Genomic DNA, 17,211 nt, shown 5'->3' with positions numbered 1-17,211 from the left:
TTTCCAAGCTCTTTGATTCTGTTCCAAGCCCTGAAATTTCTAACAGTTGCCTCCTTTCAGATCAGAATTCCTCTTCCCCTCACAGTCACCTCTGCTCAACACAACCTCCCCTCCCTTCCACATACACACTTCAGGCAAAATTCAAACCTTCACCAGTAACAGATTTTGTAGCTTCCAAGTCAAGATTTCAAGTGTGTTTTCTTAATTTCTGTGTTCTTGCTTAGGACCATTACTTACGGTGGTTTCCTATAAAAATACGTCCTCTCTCTTTCGTGGTCATCCTCCTTTTCAGAGTCCTCGCTGCTTGATGATAAGCTGTCATCCCGGCGTCCTTCTTCAGGCTGGAAGGGAATGCCGGGTGAGAAGACTACTGGAGGTTTGGGTGAACCGAATACCGAGCATGAGCCTTCACTGGTAGATGAGTAATGGGAGGGACCATCAATAGTTACAGACAAAAGGTCCATTTCTGTCTCCTCTGGAAACTGATTATAAAAAGACAAAAAGATATTAAATTTCCACAGGTACCGTTTCCATCGAGAATGCATTAGATTCCTCTGGAAATAAAAAAGCAAGAGTGCTATGAGAAACTCTCACTCCGAAGTTCCTCATAATACAGAGACAGCAGGTGTAGAAATTGCAAGACAGGTTATGAAAAAGAAAAATGAAAGTAGGTGGGGAGAAATTTGCCATCACCTAGTGATTGAGCTCAGTCTGTTGGCTAAATACGTATCGTGATCTGACCGATTCACATCATCAGGAATGGAAACATTTCGAATAAATTAAAAAAAAAAAATCTTTTGAAGGAAAAGAACGAAAAGACAGCACAAGCCATCAGGAACCTTGCATAGAGGTGAGGCACCCAGGGGCGTTAGTGAGGCACATGCAGAAGGCTAACACAGAATGTACGGCGCTTTGCAGCTCCAGGCTGGGCGCCCTTGGGCACACGTGCTTTAACACCAAAGGAACTTCAGGCCAAATTTCCAAAAGGGGCCTCCTGTTTCTCACATTAAGACGCCACAAGCACTACACATGCAATTTTTGCATGTCAACTTCTTAAAACGCCTGTGAAAAACACCTAGAAGTGTTAGTTTAAAACCAGCACTCACTCCCTACGCAGTGTTACTACAGAGCTACGCAGTCATCGTCTGCAAATTCAAATCAGAGCTCTGCTGAAGAACTGGCAGTATAATGTCACAAAGATAATTATTTTTTATTTTTTAAATATTCAACATTTGATGCCTCTGTTTGATAGCATTTTGCTATGCCAACAAAACTTAGACTAACTGGGCTTACGTATAACAACAACAAAAAGGTAGGAGACCTTTTAAATGTGAACATATTTAAATGTGAAAAGGACATTTCCATCTTTCATTTTCACCTCTCTCTCAGAAATAGGAATTTATTTCCTGGGAGTGTGAGGTGAGTTAGAAGGGGAAAAAAGTACATTACTATCTCTAGGGTTTTGGTTTGGTTTTGTTTGTTTTCCTTTTGCTGGTTTGTTTTGTTGTGTTTTTTTTAAGAAAAAAAAATCTTTACTATTTTCCTTAAACATGTTTTCTAAAGAAGTTAAACTCCACCATTTGTTCTCTGGGTATTAAGTTTTGGCACATTCCCTGCTCACTATTATTTGAAAACATCTTACTCTGCATTAAACATAGGAATTCCAACAGAAATAGAAGTGTAAGAAGACATCCTCCCACCTAGGAATTAAATAATTGGTACTGGTGTTGATACATTATGTTCCAAGATTTCAGGCAAAGGATGAAGGCACACACACACTAAAATTTGCTTCTAAAGCACACTTAAAGGCTAGACTTACGTCACTTTACATCTTCATAATATACAAACAAAATTCCAATAATTCATTTTACAAATAGTTTTAGGTCTACATAAGGGTGTAGAAACACTCTGCAAAGTTCATCAACAATCAACCATGTTCTTCTGTTGACTTTACATATTTAAATTTAAATATTTTCAAATGTTAAATACATTCTGTTTAGCTGAGTGCAAAAGAGAGGAAAGATTGAAGAGCAGCTCCCTGTGAGACAGATTAGTTCTCTGGCAAAGAAGACTTTTCTTCTCAGAAATACCTGAAAGTACCCTTCCCCTGGACAGGTGGATTGTTGTGCAATCCCCAAAGCTGTTTTATTCAACTTAATTAGAAATGAAAAAAAAAGAAATTAAAAAAATTACAATAATCTCAACCATTCAAAAATAACCTAATAGAAACATTTTAAAAATGAGAAAACATAGCAACAAACAAAACCAAAGATTCAACAAGCCATTTCAAACACACATAAGGATATACCTGTAGAGCTACTGCAAACTGACACCCAACACCCATTTCCAAAACTCTAAATACATTCAAACAAAAAAACCTAGAAGATTTTTTGCACATCTGATAAAAATTCCAGAACAATTGTGTTACCACCGTAATCCTAAAAACAACCCCGAACAACGAAGACCATTTTTAAATATTTTCTCTAAAGATTCAACTAATTTCTGTGTTAAGAAACCAAAACACATCTGTCTTCTATCAAAACAAATCTATCTTCCAAAAACACATCCATAATTTGAGGCACACACGAACAGAAACAGACACACAAAACATCCAAGTAATTCAGGTCTGCCTAGGTATCCCTATCTCATCAACCCGTGACCACATGGCACAAGGCACATAATTATATGGCATATAAAGTAATTCTTACAGAGTCCTGTATGTTGAAAGTTACTCTTGGCCCAGGAGATGCAGCATCTGAACGAATATCTGGGAGGTCTTCACTGTCTCCTAGTCGAGAGCTATAAGCAAAACCAGAACACAACAGTTTGAGTTTTACTACAGGATTTTACATTCATGCAAACGTTTAACTGCACAAGTAAAAGTCAATAAAAAAATGTACAGACAGTACTTACAATTTTGTTACAGAAGAAAGTATAAAATCATAATTGAAGCACTTATGGTACATGAAAATATAAAAGGAGAGGGAGAAGGAAAGAGAGGAAAGCTACACATTACTTGTGTAAGTAAGCAGCAACCTACTGCTAGCCAATTTCTGCTTATAAAGCAAGTCCTGAGCCCACATGCAGAAATTATAGAAAAATAATATATTCATGATCTACCATATGGCACATAAAACAAGTTGGTAGAGTATGTATTCTGATGCAACCAAAATGAATTATTTGGCCTTATGGTATATGCATACTACTTTTCATTCACAAGCAAAGTACTCATTAAGTTTTTCAGAACTTTGTGTTTCTTACAGAACAACAGAAAAGCCCCATTATCTTTTTCATACAATTTCTGGTTCTCTTCAGACAACCGTGTGAAAAAGTAAAGAGAAAGTGGTTTTCATCTGACAGATCTTGAACTGGAACCTTCACGCCTTCAACACTTGCTCTGCTTTAAGTATCAGGAATGCTAAATAATTCCGAAGAAAGATTCCTTTTCAAGGACAACTTGAAAAAATCACTTTAGAGTACTCATAAAGCTGGTTTTATGATCGAATATCTACTGTCTGATATTTTCAGATCTGGATTATTTATAAATTTCCATTCATTTTTCAGAAGTATTCAAATTTGAAGCAAATTTCTATTACAAATTTCTATTCTCACAGAAAAAAGTTCAAAGAATTCTAACGCTCCTCTCCACCTTTTTAATTATCAGATCTTTCATATTTAATACATAATAATGCAGCACATTTTTAATTCCAAACTTTGAATGCTTCAGCTGGATCTACAGGAGCAAGAGACCCAACACACATGTATTCTAAAACCAAAGCAAACACTTTACAAGGAGGCATCATTATACAACTACAGTTTGCTCAGCAGCCATTAAATGGTGAAACAAAACCAACACACATTATACAGGTGAAGAGATTAAAAGAAAATTATCATTCACAGAAAAAAAAAAGAAACCCTTTTTTTTTCTCATTACAACAGCCTTTTTTTTAAGGCAGATGATTGCAAATCAAGCATAGAAATCGAAATGATTACACTATGCTATTTTTCTTTATGTCAATTTCCTCAGTATGCCTTGAAAGCAGGATTCTGTAGAAAACTAAGTTGTTGTAGAAGTGGAAACTTCCATTTGACATACTAAGTCTGTCAAAAAAGAAGTTTCAAAAAAAAGGTAAAAAGTTGCTTTCTGGAACATGCCCCTCTTCCAAAACGACCACCTCCTATCCAGTTCCACCACATATATCCACTGCTTATAGTAAAAGAACTCTTACGGCCCATGTCCAATGTTTCCTCTGTTACATATGCTGTTGTTGCTATCACAGATCTCAAATTCCCAGAGCTTACCTTGTTCTGTCCATTCTCTTCAGAGGTGGTCTTCCTGATGCTGAAATACTCTTAGATCGGCTATAGCTGGGTTTGTAGCTGAGACCCCATTTGTCTTTCAAGGAGGCAGCCTAAAACAAAAATAATATTTAAATGCAACAACTGAGAACACAGAGAAGAACAGGCAAGCTCAAATACTGTTTTACATAGGCGTGCCAGTAAAGTAAAAAGATTTTTTGATGCCATAATAGCTAAAATGCATCTCTTGTCAGCATCTTCATCTTGCCTCTGGAAACATGTTTGCTTTTCATACTTGCTGGAATTGGTAATGTCCTGTTGCCAGGAGAAAAGTATACCCAAAGCTAATAATCTGACCACTTCGACAGACATCTGTTCTAGCTACCACTACAGTAACAAAAGAACTGAGCTGAAATGACAGCACCTGAGACTGCAAACAGATTACTACTCAAAAGATCTTTTTATTAATGAAGCATTATACTTGTAGCTCATGCGATCGGACACACTGAAAATAATGTTTTGCCAGGTTTGTTATCAGGATCTGGGACAAGAGCCACATATGTTTGTGGATTACCAGCAACTCTGCTTGGTTTTTTGCCCAGTTTCTTCTAGTGTCTTAGTAGCTTGTTTTTATTTTTATATCACCTGACTCTGCAAATATACTGCTATTGATATACAGAACACACTTATACACAGCACGTGTGCCAAGTGGAATGCAATAAGTATCCATCATTTGCCCAGACAGTTAACATGCTTGTCTATGCATCTGCATTCATCAGTCCAATAAGGAATTATTTTAAAATCTGGTAAGAGAAGGAGTAAATAACATCTTCAAATACACATTTTCTGATTATTTCTTGTGAGCATGCAAATAAACCCATTTACATTATAGTATCTGCGAAATTTCCATTTTCCTATCACCATTATTGCAGGACAGAAAAGCCTTTCCCCACCCCCACTAAAGTTAAAGAGGTTGCTGAACTACTTCATGTCTTAACCTTCCTTTTCCATTACTAACATATTCTTTGCTTTAATCAACAAGCAGAAAAGAAATCTGCAACGCAAGTGCTATTGTATTTTTCAAGTCACTTAATACTGCTCACCCTCATGCTGGATCTACGTAGCTTTTTACGAACATCTCGGCGGATATCATTCACAGCCACCGACTCCAATTGCTGATAGCGCTGAATTTCTTGATTTATAGTTCCTTCACTTGCACCTAATTTTCTGGGGATAAATCATGGTTGAGTTCTCTTACAAACAGGTGACGACATTTTCACTCTTTTAAAATCTGTGTTACAATTCTGCTTTTTCCCTGGGAATTAATCCATTTTTGTCTTTTTTTTTTTTTCAGTATTTACTTACGCCCAGTGCCAAATACAGCTGCAGAAGATATATTCTTGTTTAATGATACAACTTTTTGTCAGGTATAATATTTTGTCCTTAGGAGGACTCTGATTTTAAGGGTTCTGTTTCCAAGTGACTTATCAGAGCAGACAGAGAATGGAGAACAAACTAGCATGCAAGGAAACCCCCAAATCACAGTGTTACCATAGTGCTAAGTAAGGTGGAGAGTAAGAATGGTTATGCAGCAACTCTCTTGTTTCAAAAAGCCCTAGTTGTAAAAACTAGATTAAGGACCTCCTATACACTTTCAATCATGTGACAGCTGTTTAATTAAAAACAAACATAACTGGGAAATCCAGAGAATCGCCAGCAGGATGAAGAAAAATCCTCCTGCTGCACCAGTCCAAAGGCCTGTCACACCAATGCCAGCCTTCTGTAGCAGATTACCTTCTGCAGAAAAAAACCCACACCACTAAACAATTAAAAGAACTGTAAATTAACTGCTATTTTGAAAGAATCAGTTTCCTGAAGCATTCATAAACTGAAAAAAGGCAGGCACAAAACATAGTTTTGATTCTTGAACTCATATTAGAAGAAACGTTTAACCTCAAATCCAAAGTTCAGATACAATTACCCTCTGAAAGGTTACACCAATTTTATTCCAAGTACAAGCAGTAAAATGTGTCTCTTCATTATTTAACACATAATTACCAAGCTCTGTATTCCTATCCCAGACAGATCCATTTATAATAAGTCTGTCTTAGGGAAGGGAGGAAGTGGAAGCAAGCCCAACAAACCATGACTGAGAAAAATTATTAATAAAATTCACAGAAGTAGTTCAGATTAAATTTATGGAATCGGAAATAATTGCTTCTTCAGAGTTTTTTCAAATAGAGCATAGGAGATTTAATTTTAAAATGCCACCTACAAGATGCAAAACCAGTACATTTTACAATTTTTCTTCTTCTTCCAATGAACAAGACTAAGCTTATTACAGTTACAAAGTAGTATATTCTGTTAAAGTAATCGCCATCATAATAAATCAAGATGGAACTAGGATTTTGAATCAATAGGAAATTGATTATAATCAGCCATTGTAATGCAGAACCAGAAAGAATATAGACTAATTTGACACTTGGGGAAGAACTTGAGGAATGTGTGAGAGGACTTGCATATATAGTTTTTTCTTACAGAATCCAAAAGGACAATTTTTTTTTTTAAAAAAGACAATGATTTCCACTTGACCATCACAATGCCACAAGATGTGTGATAAGAACAGAAAAGAAAAAAGTCAGCTACAATTTGTTATTCCCAAACTTTGCGCAAGTTAAAGCAGAACTCAACTTACTTTAAGTCATCGATAACTTTAGCTTGCTCATTAAGTTCTCTGATATCAACTAAACGTTTCACAAATTTTCTTCCTCGCTGTTCTCCAGTTTGGATATTAGACGCTCCCTGCCGTCGGTGATCAACAATCTCCTATTCAAAATAAACATTTAATTAATGCCCTCATCAAAAATTGCACCTTAGTGCGATTTAACAACAGGGAAAGTGAATTTCACACCTTAAAATTTGGACTAGTGCATGCAAAAGAATCAGTTTCATTTCAAAAGGCAGCTGATTGGTTTTCCAGTGATCCAAACCCCATCATTCAGTTAGACACACTGTAACTACTACATACATGTCCCCATGAGCAGGATCTGCCTGCTTTCACGTGTGATCTGCTAGACTGAAGAGAATCACACCTCGCTGACCCCAATAGATATTCTACAGGAACAGAGTAGCGATGGTTTGAGGGGCTCAAACCCAGCAGGTGATTTACAATCCGCTGCCCAAATGTTAGCTTGCGTGCATCTCCACATAATGAACCTCCACCTGATTTCTAAACAACAAACAGGAACATTAGTGTTCTGGGATAACGTTTTCACTGGCGGCTATTTAAGACAGGTGTTAAAGAACATCTGTTACAACATTTTTCTGTGAAACCAAAACGCAAAGTCAGCAGCATATTAGGTAGAAGGACTGAAAAAGAATTTTTTTCTAATTCGCTCATGATAGTAACTTACTTTCCTGTTAAGAAAACCTACGTACAGCCACATCTTTTCCAATTCAGGAACCTGAAATTAGGTATTGTGGCTCCATATTTTCAAATCCAGATCAGGATTTCCACATAACACCAGAAGAAATATGACCTGTCATTTCTTGCCTTTCAAAGACCGAGTTAGAAAACTAACACACAAGCTTCTTTGATTTGCAACAAGAGTTACATGAGCTATAAGGAACAGCATAATGGACTCAACTCCAGACTAAGACCTTTCCATTTGACTGAAGACTTCGTAATGCCTTTTCCAATTAGTAGTACGTATTTTGGTTGATTCACTTACTGCATGTATAGTGGGAGACATAGTGTCAACTTCATCCTCATCTGAAAGGTCAGCTATGTTTACAGAGTTGAGGTCAGCAATATCATCAATGTCTTCTTCTCCTGTCAATGTTGTGAGGGTGTTGCCTAAAGCATTCAATCTTTTCCCAATGTTTGGATCCATGTGGACATCAATACCACACATCTTCCACAACACATTCAGTGTCCAGGTTCCAGCGCTACTACTTTCTGTATTTAAAAAAAAACAACAAACAAAAACCAAACAACAGCTTAACCGTTTTTTCCTCTTTTAAAAAAACCCTTGTACTGAGTTAGTCAGCCATGACAATGTTTATCAGCTACAAAAAGCGTCTTTTCTGTCCACTCTGAGGAAAACATATTCCACAACTGAAATGCTTGCTGGAAGTTCTCCACAGCTACAAAGTTAGTATTTCTTTAAAAAGAGATGTACACAGACAAGCCTAAAGAAAATACATTCCCTTCAGCCAAGCTGATGACCAGGAAAGATCACCTCAAACTTCAGCTCTTACAATTGCAGTCAAGTATACTGTTCCAGAACCAGATTCCTAACAGCAAGGAACCTATAGGATGTCTGTTTGCATTTAAAAATGCTGACCTATTTACAGTTTAAAGTCTTGAATAATGATGCTGGAAGATGTTATACATGCAATGTGCCTGCTGAATACCCTGTGTTCCTAGGATTTTTTTAATGAATGCCACCTTTCACCATCAAAACACAGAAACCGCTTTAAGCAAAGCTACACAAGATACTGTTCTTCCTTCTACATAGATTCATCCTGTTTTTCATCATTCCAAATTCCATGGGACGTAAATTTTTAATAGTTATGTCATGTTTCATTTTATGTCTCCTCAGCACAAAAAAGCAACCAGGGGACAAAAAGCAAAACTATGGGGACAGGAGACACTGTAGAGACAACTTTTGGGCATAGAGATGAGAAGAAGCCAGCAGTTTCTATGATGACCAAGACAAAGAATGCCAAGTATTTTTGAGGCCTCTGGCAAAATGTCCAAACAACTCAGTAGGAGAGACCGGGAAGTGAGGGAATTTGGGAAGAATAGAAGCTGTCTCTGGAAGAGTTAAGGGAGGAATGGGAGCTCAGGATTCGAAGGACTGGATGATTTAGCAGTCAGTAGGACAGGAAGGAGTAGGACAACATAGCTGTTATAACAGACTATTCTCCAATCAAGGAACAAAATACATATACACCATGTGTTTTCCTGCAGGTAAAAATCTAAAACCAGTGTTGCAGATGTGACTCAAAACCTGGAATAGCTTGAGAAGATGAAGCAGATAAAAACATTCAGGAGTTTTACCAGTAAAACAAGATACTAAACATCACAGAAAAATTAAATTACAACACAGGTAAAGGATTTAAATTTCATATTTTACAAATGCTTTATTTAGATAAGACTTGATTTATTTAAAAAAGCGTATTACCTGCTGCAGCCTGACCGGTTGTCCTAGAACACACTTCATAAGTACCATCTGGCACAACACCTATAAGAAGCACATACGCTGATTAGGCAGACTGTCAAAACTGCATTACACCAGCCCTTCCAAATTCCACCTCAGTCTCCTGCCCTCTGCAATTCAAGCACGAGTAGTGTTGGGTAGGAGGTTTAGTTTCAATTCCCATTGAAAGACTTGTATCATTTAGTAAAGTGAATCTACTTGGTACCATCCAAGTTTATATCAAGTTAAAATTCCATATAAATTCTAAAACCTTCACATAATTAAAGCTACATAAAAGTTAAAATAATCTATATTAAACTATTAAAAATTTACTGGGATCTTAAGAAATTATATAAAAGCAACACATCCAACTCTTCCAACATCTCTCAGACAGAACTGAAATGCTTACAAAGAGACATATAGAAGCAAAGCTAGTAATAAGGAAAACAACAAAGGAATACAGTCTTTTAGATCTATATTATTTTGCTTTCAAAAGGCCAAGGTCTTTCCTTTATCTTTTTGAGGAAAGCGCAGCAGTTTTGAAAGTCACAGGAAATGGTAAAAGGGGATTTATATCTGAAATGCTATTGTCCAGTAAAAAATCACACCTACTTACATGCATTCATGACTAGATCTCCTCTTATTTCTGGTTTCCAGTCATCCCAACTTGTCTCAAAGCCATCAGCAAAGCGGATACAGAAGTTTTTAAAATGACCTTTGCTAACTAAAGACTCGGAGGAGCAGGCAGTGATTAATGTGCTTTCAATGGTCAGGACTAAAGCAGAGCCAGTGTCAAGATCTGCAGTATGGTTAGACTGGAAAAGAAAATTACAGAAAGAATTTACTGGTCTTTGCAACGTCAAAGTGATATTGTACACACGTTAAATGCTGTTTATCTTTCCCTATTAGAAAACTGATCCCTTTCTCGTATCTTCTTGTATTTTTCCTTTTCTGCAGAAAGTTTCAAAAGCATCACATATGTCTGCAGAACATCTTGCACTGTTGTTTTCTAGTAACCGCAACACCTACATCGTATGTGTATTAGGGCATTGGGAGTCAAGCTCATCTGGAAGAGGAAAGAAAAATCTATGTTTGATCAAGAACTACAGGATCAAGGGCTATGAACCATATAGCCCCATAACCACAGAACCGACGCCCGGGATTGATTCTTTTCTCCAAGAAGGGTTGCACATGATTGCATAGAATCATAGAAGGGTTTGGGTTGGAAGGGACCTTCAAGATCATCTAGTTCCAACCCCCCCTGCCATGGCCAGGGACATCTTCTCCTAGATCAGGTTGCTCAAAGCCTCATCCAACCTGGCCTTGAACACCTTCAGGGATGGGGCATCCGTTTCATTAAATCCATTTGAACAACAACAATCCATGTATTTTTTCAATCCATTTGATTTGATCTAGAACCAACAAGTGATCTGGAACCCAATCTAGAACCAACAAGTGAACTAGAACGTGATCTAGCATACAATCTAGAACCATGAACCGCTCTAGGACATGCTCTACAACCAAGCAGTAAGTTAGATCGCAATCCAAACCAAAACAACTATCTTGACCCAACAAGTGAGCTGAAGTTCAAGACGATCTTCCCGAACACGAAATTAAGTACATAACAATTAGGAACCAGTAAGCAAATTGAATCCCAAACTAATTACATAACAATCAGGAACCATACTCAACCCCAATCTAGAACCAATAAACGATCTGGAACTCGATCTAGAACCAACAAGTGACCTAGAACTTGCTCTAGAACCAAAAAAGTTATCCTGAACCTGATCTAGAACCAGTAAGTGATTTAGTACCTGCTCTAGCACACAATCTAGAACCAGTGATATAGGACTCTCAACCCTATCTAGAGCCCTCTCGCTATCAAACCACCAACTCCACAATTCATCCCTGATCTTGGGAAGAACTGCACCAACACCACCCAAAATGAAAACCAGACTCGAACACATCTGGACCCAGACTCTAGGGCCCAAGGTCAACAGCAAGCACATTTCTTTCTCCTTTTGCAGCAAAGAGATTGGGAAATAGGCAGATGAATGCCAATACTGTCTGCCAGAAAAGTAGGCAGTGCCACCCAAACATTGATGGTGAGTACTGATGTTCTCATGAGACCCCACATGCAATACTGCCTTCAGCTCTGGGGACCTCAACATAAGGAGGACATAGAACTGCTGGAGCAAGTCCAGAGGAGGGCCACAAAGATGATCCAAGGGCTGGAGCACCTCTGCTATGAGGACAGGTTGAGAGAGTTGGGGCTGTTCAGCCTGGAGAAGAGAAGGCTCCGGGGTGATCTTATAGCAGCTTTCCAGTACCTAAAGGTACCACAAAAAAGCTGGAGAGGGTGTGTAGTGATAGGACAAGGGGCAATGGCTTTAAACTGAAAGAGGGGAGATTTAGATTAGATCTAAGGCAAAAATATTTCATATTGAGGGTGGTGAAACACTGGAACAGGTCGCTCAGAGAAGTTATGGATGCCCCATCCCCGGAAGTGTTCAAGACCAGATTGGATGAGGCTTTGAGCAACCTGATCTAGGGGAAGCTGTCCCTGCCCATGGCAGGGGGGTTCGAACTAGATGATCTTGAAGGTCCCTTCCAACCCAAACCATTCTATGGCTCTGTGATTATCTATCTTAATAATGCTCCACTGCTTCATGCATTTTTTAAGCTGCTGTCAACTGGCAATATTCTGTTTCCAATTTTATGCTTTAAGAGGTGCAGATCACACCTTCACCTTATATATGAAGAGATAGGCGTAAGTGCAGTCTTTTCTAAGAAAGGAAGAACAGAGGGAATACAGGTCTGCATAGAATTTTCGTAACTGAGAATAAACACAGAGATTTTAAAAAAAAACTAGGTCCTATGGTTTAGATACTTTCCTATCTATCTGAAGAAAGAATCAACACACACAGGTAAGCATCAATTTGAGGAATGTGTTGGATCATGCTCCATTGGTTAAAAACTTCAGCAAACTGCACAGCCAGTGAAGGAGGAGCTGCATGGCCACAAATCATTACCCTGTGAATGCACTACTGAGCCATTCATCAATAAACTTTAGACTTGAAGGTACTCGAGAAACGTAACGCAGCACGTGTTCCGTCACAGAAGGAGTTGCATTAACACACTCACAATGGGCTGCTTAGGCATTACATTAATACAGAAACTAAATAACTGCATATTAGAGAACACATCATCCTGTGTCACGTATGAGACTTACTCTGTACTACAATTAAACACTTTTTGTCAATGACTGCATTTTAAATACCTGTAACCCAGTCTGAGTTCCTAAGTAACTGTCTGAAAAACACATATCTATCTCAAATAGTTATTCATACTCTCATTCCTTTTTTTAACAAAACAAAGTCAGAGCATCATGTTAAACCCAACAGTTTTCAGAGTTCTTCTATTTATAATCATATGAAAAATAAAGGATTAATTGGAATTTGTGATGGAAGCATTCAAGAAAATATGTTTCATCTGAAACATTTCCAAGGAATTTCCAAAGTGCTGAGCTCATATGCGGTGTAAAAAGAATCCATTATGTTTCCCCAAAACATGGACACAAATTGAAACATGCATAACCTAGTTCTTCTATAAATGAGAACACCATTGCTATTAAAAGCAATGTCACTAGTGCAATTATCAGCATCTTAGAACTTTTGGGTTGGTGTGATGAAAACTTACATTTAAGGACATAAAAGCCATGTACTGCATACAAATGGATACCAATAGTCATGTTGCTTCAGACATTTTGATTACCTGAGGTGTGTTTGTGATGGGCAGGCAAATTCCTAAGTCATTGACAGTCAGCTGAAGAAAGAGAGTCCCAAAAGCCTGTGCAGAGGTTTGCTGGATTCCAGGCAGCATATCTACTACTTCTTTTGTGGCCATATGAATATCTTTATGTAAAGCCATTCTCTGTTCATTCCAGTTGTCATACGCAGCCTTGTAGTTCAGCCAAAATAGCACAGCTTTATGAAAAAAAACAGAAATGCTTAATTGAAGTCAACACATACAAAAAAAAAAAGCACATTCATTGAATTAAGTTCTTGGTTTTCATTTTTACGGTTTTTCCATTACTTTAGACAGTGGATGTACAACAAGAGACACATGTACATTTTCAGGATGTAGTGAAAAGGTTCATGCTGCAAAGGACAAGACGGACAAACATGATCATTTACCACCAAAGTTAAGGCATTAAAATACAGAAAGCAAGGCTGTTCTCAGTATTATTCATTTGTACAGACTCACAAAAGCAGCTTCCTCCAAACCACCTGAAAACTAGTCACCTCAGCAAATGGAATATTGGACGTTAGGAATTATGAATCTGTTGGCATGCAGTAGATCTCCTAAATTTCTCAGCTAGTTTATTATACCTAATATCTTGATTTAACATGAAATATACCAAGTCTTGGATAATCAAGCCTTGTTGAAAAAAAATAATACATAGCTTCCTCAGTATGAGAACGAATTTGTAGCAATTGTCTCTTCAATACCTCTGTCAAACGCCACAGGCTGAGCAAAAACAATTGGTCTGTTCAAAGTGATGAGCACGGCTTCTCTATCTGATGAGCCACTGATTTCTTCTCGGAGAGCATTTCTTAATCCAATTCTTGTCTTGAAATAGGCAACTTGATGAAAGTCTGAGCCAGCTTCTTCATAAACCTTAAAATGTTCAAAAAATGGGAAGGGGGAGAGGTTTTCAGCAAGGAGGAGTTCAGGGACAGGGAAAAATAATCAAATTACTGCTTTTGACAAAATATAAAATTACAACAAGAAGTAAAGATATACCCTTTCCCCTTTTTTTCTTTTAGCCAAAGCTCCTTTGAAGATACTCAATTTTCTTACATTAAATTCTGAGTGTTAGTTTCCTTATTTATCATATAATATTAACTGAAGTAACTATTTATATATCCAGTTCTCTATTATGACAGTACATTTATAGGTTCTAGGAGTTGTAGTAGTTCATTTCTAGGCATCATGAAATATTTTCATTTTGTAGACTTAATGATTCCAGCTAACAGTGGGTTTAAGAATCCAAGAGATACAACTGTCAAACTAATATTAGACAAACTAGGTCACGAAGTAGTTCTACTCAAGTTTGGATCTTCTCTGATCTTATTATTTCATTCATGTAACCTAAAAATAATAGCAATATCCATAAAAACTTTCAATTTGACATAGTAACAAGGTCATTAAGTTCTAAGATCTTAATAGCATGAAAAACAAAAAGAGCCCATACTTGGCTCCTTCCATGTTTTATGGATGTACACTAGCCTTCACAATGGAGCTCTGCTAATTTTTCTGAAAAGTCATCTCCAGACTCTCTTGACTCAAATGAGAAAATTTATTTTGAATGAGTATTTAACAAAACTTGAGAGCATATTCAGGAAGAAAACTTCCACAACAGTATGCTCTGCAGAATGGTTAAACTTTAATAAAAAGAGAAAACAAGCTGAAAAAAAACAACCAACCAACAAAACCAAGGCCAAACAACTCAAAAAAACAACACTCTCACCAATTATCCTACACTTTACACCCAAAACCACAGCCACATCAGAAAAAAAACCAATACAACAAAACAAGCAAAAACCAGAAAAAACAGCAGTTAAGACAGCCTTTTGGCTTGCTTATGTATTTTTTAATCACATACTATTAAGAACACTACATGCAAAGACGTTGAGTACTAACCTGATGTTTAACAATCTGTCCTAGTGCCAGATTTAAATCCACCTGGCATTTCCCAAACAGTTTGAGGTAGCTGCTACTTCCAGGCATTGCTTTGGTTTGCAGTCTGTTTGAGAGTTCAAGTTCTATCAATCCAGTCTCAAATCTCACCGCTCGCATTGAGGGAGTTGTAGCTGTCACTTGAATTCCCTAATAAATAAGGAGGAACGACGTTATTGGGATCTGATTCAGAGACATAGAGAGAAGGTGAGGGGTGGCGGGGGGGAAACATCAAGCCAAAACACCCTTTCCACTGTGCAGCAAAACAAGAGGACATAATAGTTTTTCACAATGCAATGCCACTAAGCTATTTTAAACCAAGATTACAGGAACCAAACTCAAGGTCTTTTTCTTCATGCAGAGTATTCCTGATTCAATAAGCTTTGAGGTAAGAACCTGAAAGCCATTAAGAGCATCCAGGACCACTGCTCTGTCATCATAAGATTACCTTAAACTGGAGGCTCAATGAGTAAAGAAGAATTTTTGGTTTTTCTCCATCAGTTGTGCCATCATGTTCATTCCAAAGAGGTATTGGTTGCTCCCCTCCTGTACACATTAAATATACACATCCAGAGTTTGAGCAAAGAAAATATTTTAAAACACAGATATAAAAAAGGTGACAACAAATTAAGCCTCATTTTAAACAGTGACTAGTTGAAGATTAATAAAAACAAATATAGGTTGAAGATGGAAGACAAAGGTGCAGATTCAGCTTGTTACATACAGTTAATAGCTCTCTACTGAGGCAGAGTCATGTTCCTCCCTCCTGGGAAACTTTCCACAAGAAGGCTCAAAGCCTATAAGGAGTAACCAGTAGTTTTCAAAAAGATCATCTTTGTCCCCTGCACTATGTATCTCCTAATTAGCTGACAATAATAATTAAACACTTGACCAAATACTGTGCAACTTGCATGAAAAGAGGAATTGAAATTATATCAGTATTTTTCAATTACAGGAGGAAAGAGTACTCTGGTTATTTTATTTTTGTGTTTACTTCCTCATCCAGGCAAATTTCATCTCAAGTTAGAGTCCTGCAGGCCTTAACCTGAAGGAGCAATCCTATCTTAAATTTTCCTTGAGATTTGATCTATATTCAATTTTAGCTTATAGGAAGTGTTTGCTGCTGGAAAAGGCTAAGCCATTAATTCTCTCTATATGGCACTCTTTAAAGTTATTTGGCAGCAAGACTAGGTAGTCAAATCATGGATTAAAAAAAAATTACAGTAAATTTTTATCACTCCATTTTGCATCTGGATGGTCGTCTTCTCCAAATAGTCTTAATAACCTCCTCCTCTTTTTGTTGGTTCCCATCCGCCCCAAATATTCTAACTAGGATCACAGACAACCACAATGATAACGTAATAGTTCTGTGCAGGAACATATTTCATATATTCTCCACATTTCACAGGCTCTTATTGCAACGACATCTCTTCCTGAGGTTTGCAAAGCATTTTCCAGTTTAAAAAAAAAGAACAAAAAGAAAAGAGATATTACTTAGAAGTAAAATTTCTCCATCTATCCTCTCATTTAAGGGAGTGTAATTTCCTTGAATGAAACTAAATTAAAAGTTTGCTTTGAATCTTTACATGAACAGTGCAAAAAGTGATAAGAGTTTGAAAGTGGTCGCCAGCTGTCATTAAATCAACACAGACCTCAACTTGCACACAGAATTATTATCAACTGCTCTGTTCATTTGCTACCTTTTAATCTGTGCAGCTTCACCTTAAGCTTTTATATAAGGACAATATGCAATCAGCATTTTAGTGTAACAGAAACCATAATTAGAAAAACCACTTCAATATATTACACTAATTGGAATTTTCACGCTATGCCAATTACTTCGCTGCAAGCCAGAAGGACAAAAGCTCTTTTCTGCCCTCCTTGTTCTGCATTCAGCACCCAGACCCAGGCACTGCTGCCACCTGACCATGTTCCTGATCAATTACCACAATCCAGAAGGTAGCAG

At 37.4% G+C, this 17,211-nt stretch overlaps 1 protein-coding gene across 11 annotated transcripts in view; it reads right to left on the bottom strand.

The window, feature by feature from the left end:
• The window catches only part of BLTP1 (bridge-like lipid transfer protein family member 1), a 133,636-nt gene that overhangs the window by 23,707 nt on the left and 92,718 nt on the right, over positions 1-17,211 (bottom strand). For 6 of the 11 annotated variants that reach the window (XM_086611763.1, XM_086611764.1, XM_086611770.1 and 3 more), the window contains 13 exons: positions 15,694-15,791; positions 15,210-15,395; positions 14,015-14,183; positions 13,278-13,489; positions 10,120-10,318; positions 9,489-9,548; positions 8,031-8,257; positions 6,995-7,125; positions 5,403-5,526; positions 4,303-4,412; positions 2,709-2,799; positions 2,091-2,153; positions 238-482 (listed from right to left, as the gene is read on the bottom strand). In XM_086611763.1, the coding sequence (XP_086467889.1) occupies positions 238-482; positions 2,091-2,153; positions 2,709-2,799; positions 4,303-4,412; positions 5,403-5,526; positions 6,995-7,125; positions 8,031-8,257; positions 9,489-9,548; positions 10,120-10,318; positions 13,278-13,489; positions 14,015-14,183; positions 15,210-15,395; positions 15,694-15,791 (1,915 nt within the window). Of the gene's footprint in view, positions 1-237; positions 483-2,090; positions 2,154-2,708; positions 2,800-4,302; positions 4,413-5,402; positions 5,527-6,994; positions 7,126-7,327; positions 7,529-8,030; positions 8,258-9,488; positions 9,549-10,119; positions 10,319-13,277; positions 13,490-14,014; positions 14,184-15,209; positions 15,396-15,693; positions 15,792-17,211 lie in introns of all 11 variants that reach the window. The other 5 variants (XM_086611769.1, XM_086611768.1, XM_086611762.1 and 2 more) reach the window with 4 other exon arrangements.

Source organism: Tauraco erythrolophus, chromosome 5, assembly GCF_009769465.1.
Source record: "Tauraco erythrolophus isolate bTauEry1 chromosome 5, bTauEry1.pri, whole genome shotgun sequence".
In the NCBI taxonomy this organism is placed as follows: Eukaryota; Metazoa; Chordata; class Aves; order Musophagiformes; family Musophagidae; genus Tauraco; species Tauraco erythrolophus.
The sequence above is the reverse complement of the archived record's forward strand: the minus strand, read 5'-3'. Positions and strand labels throughout refer to the sequence as shown.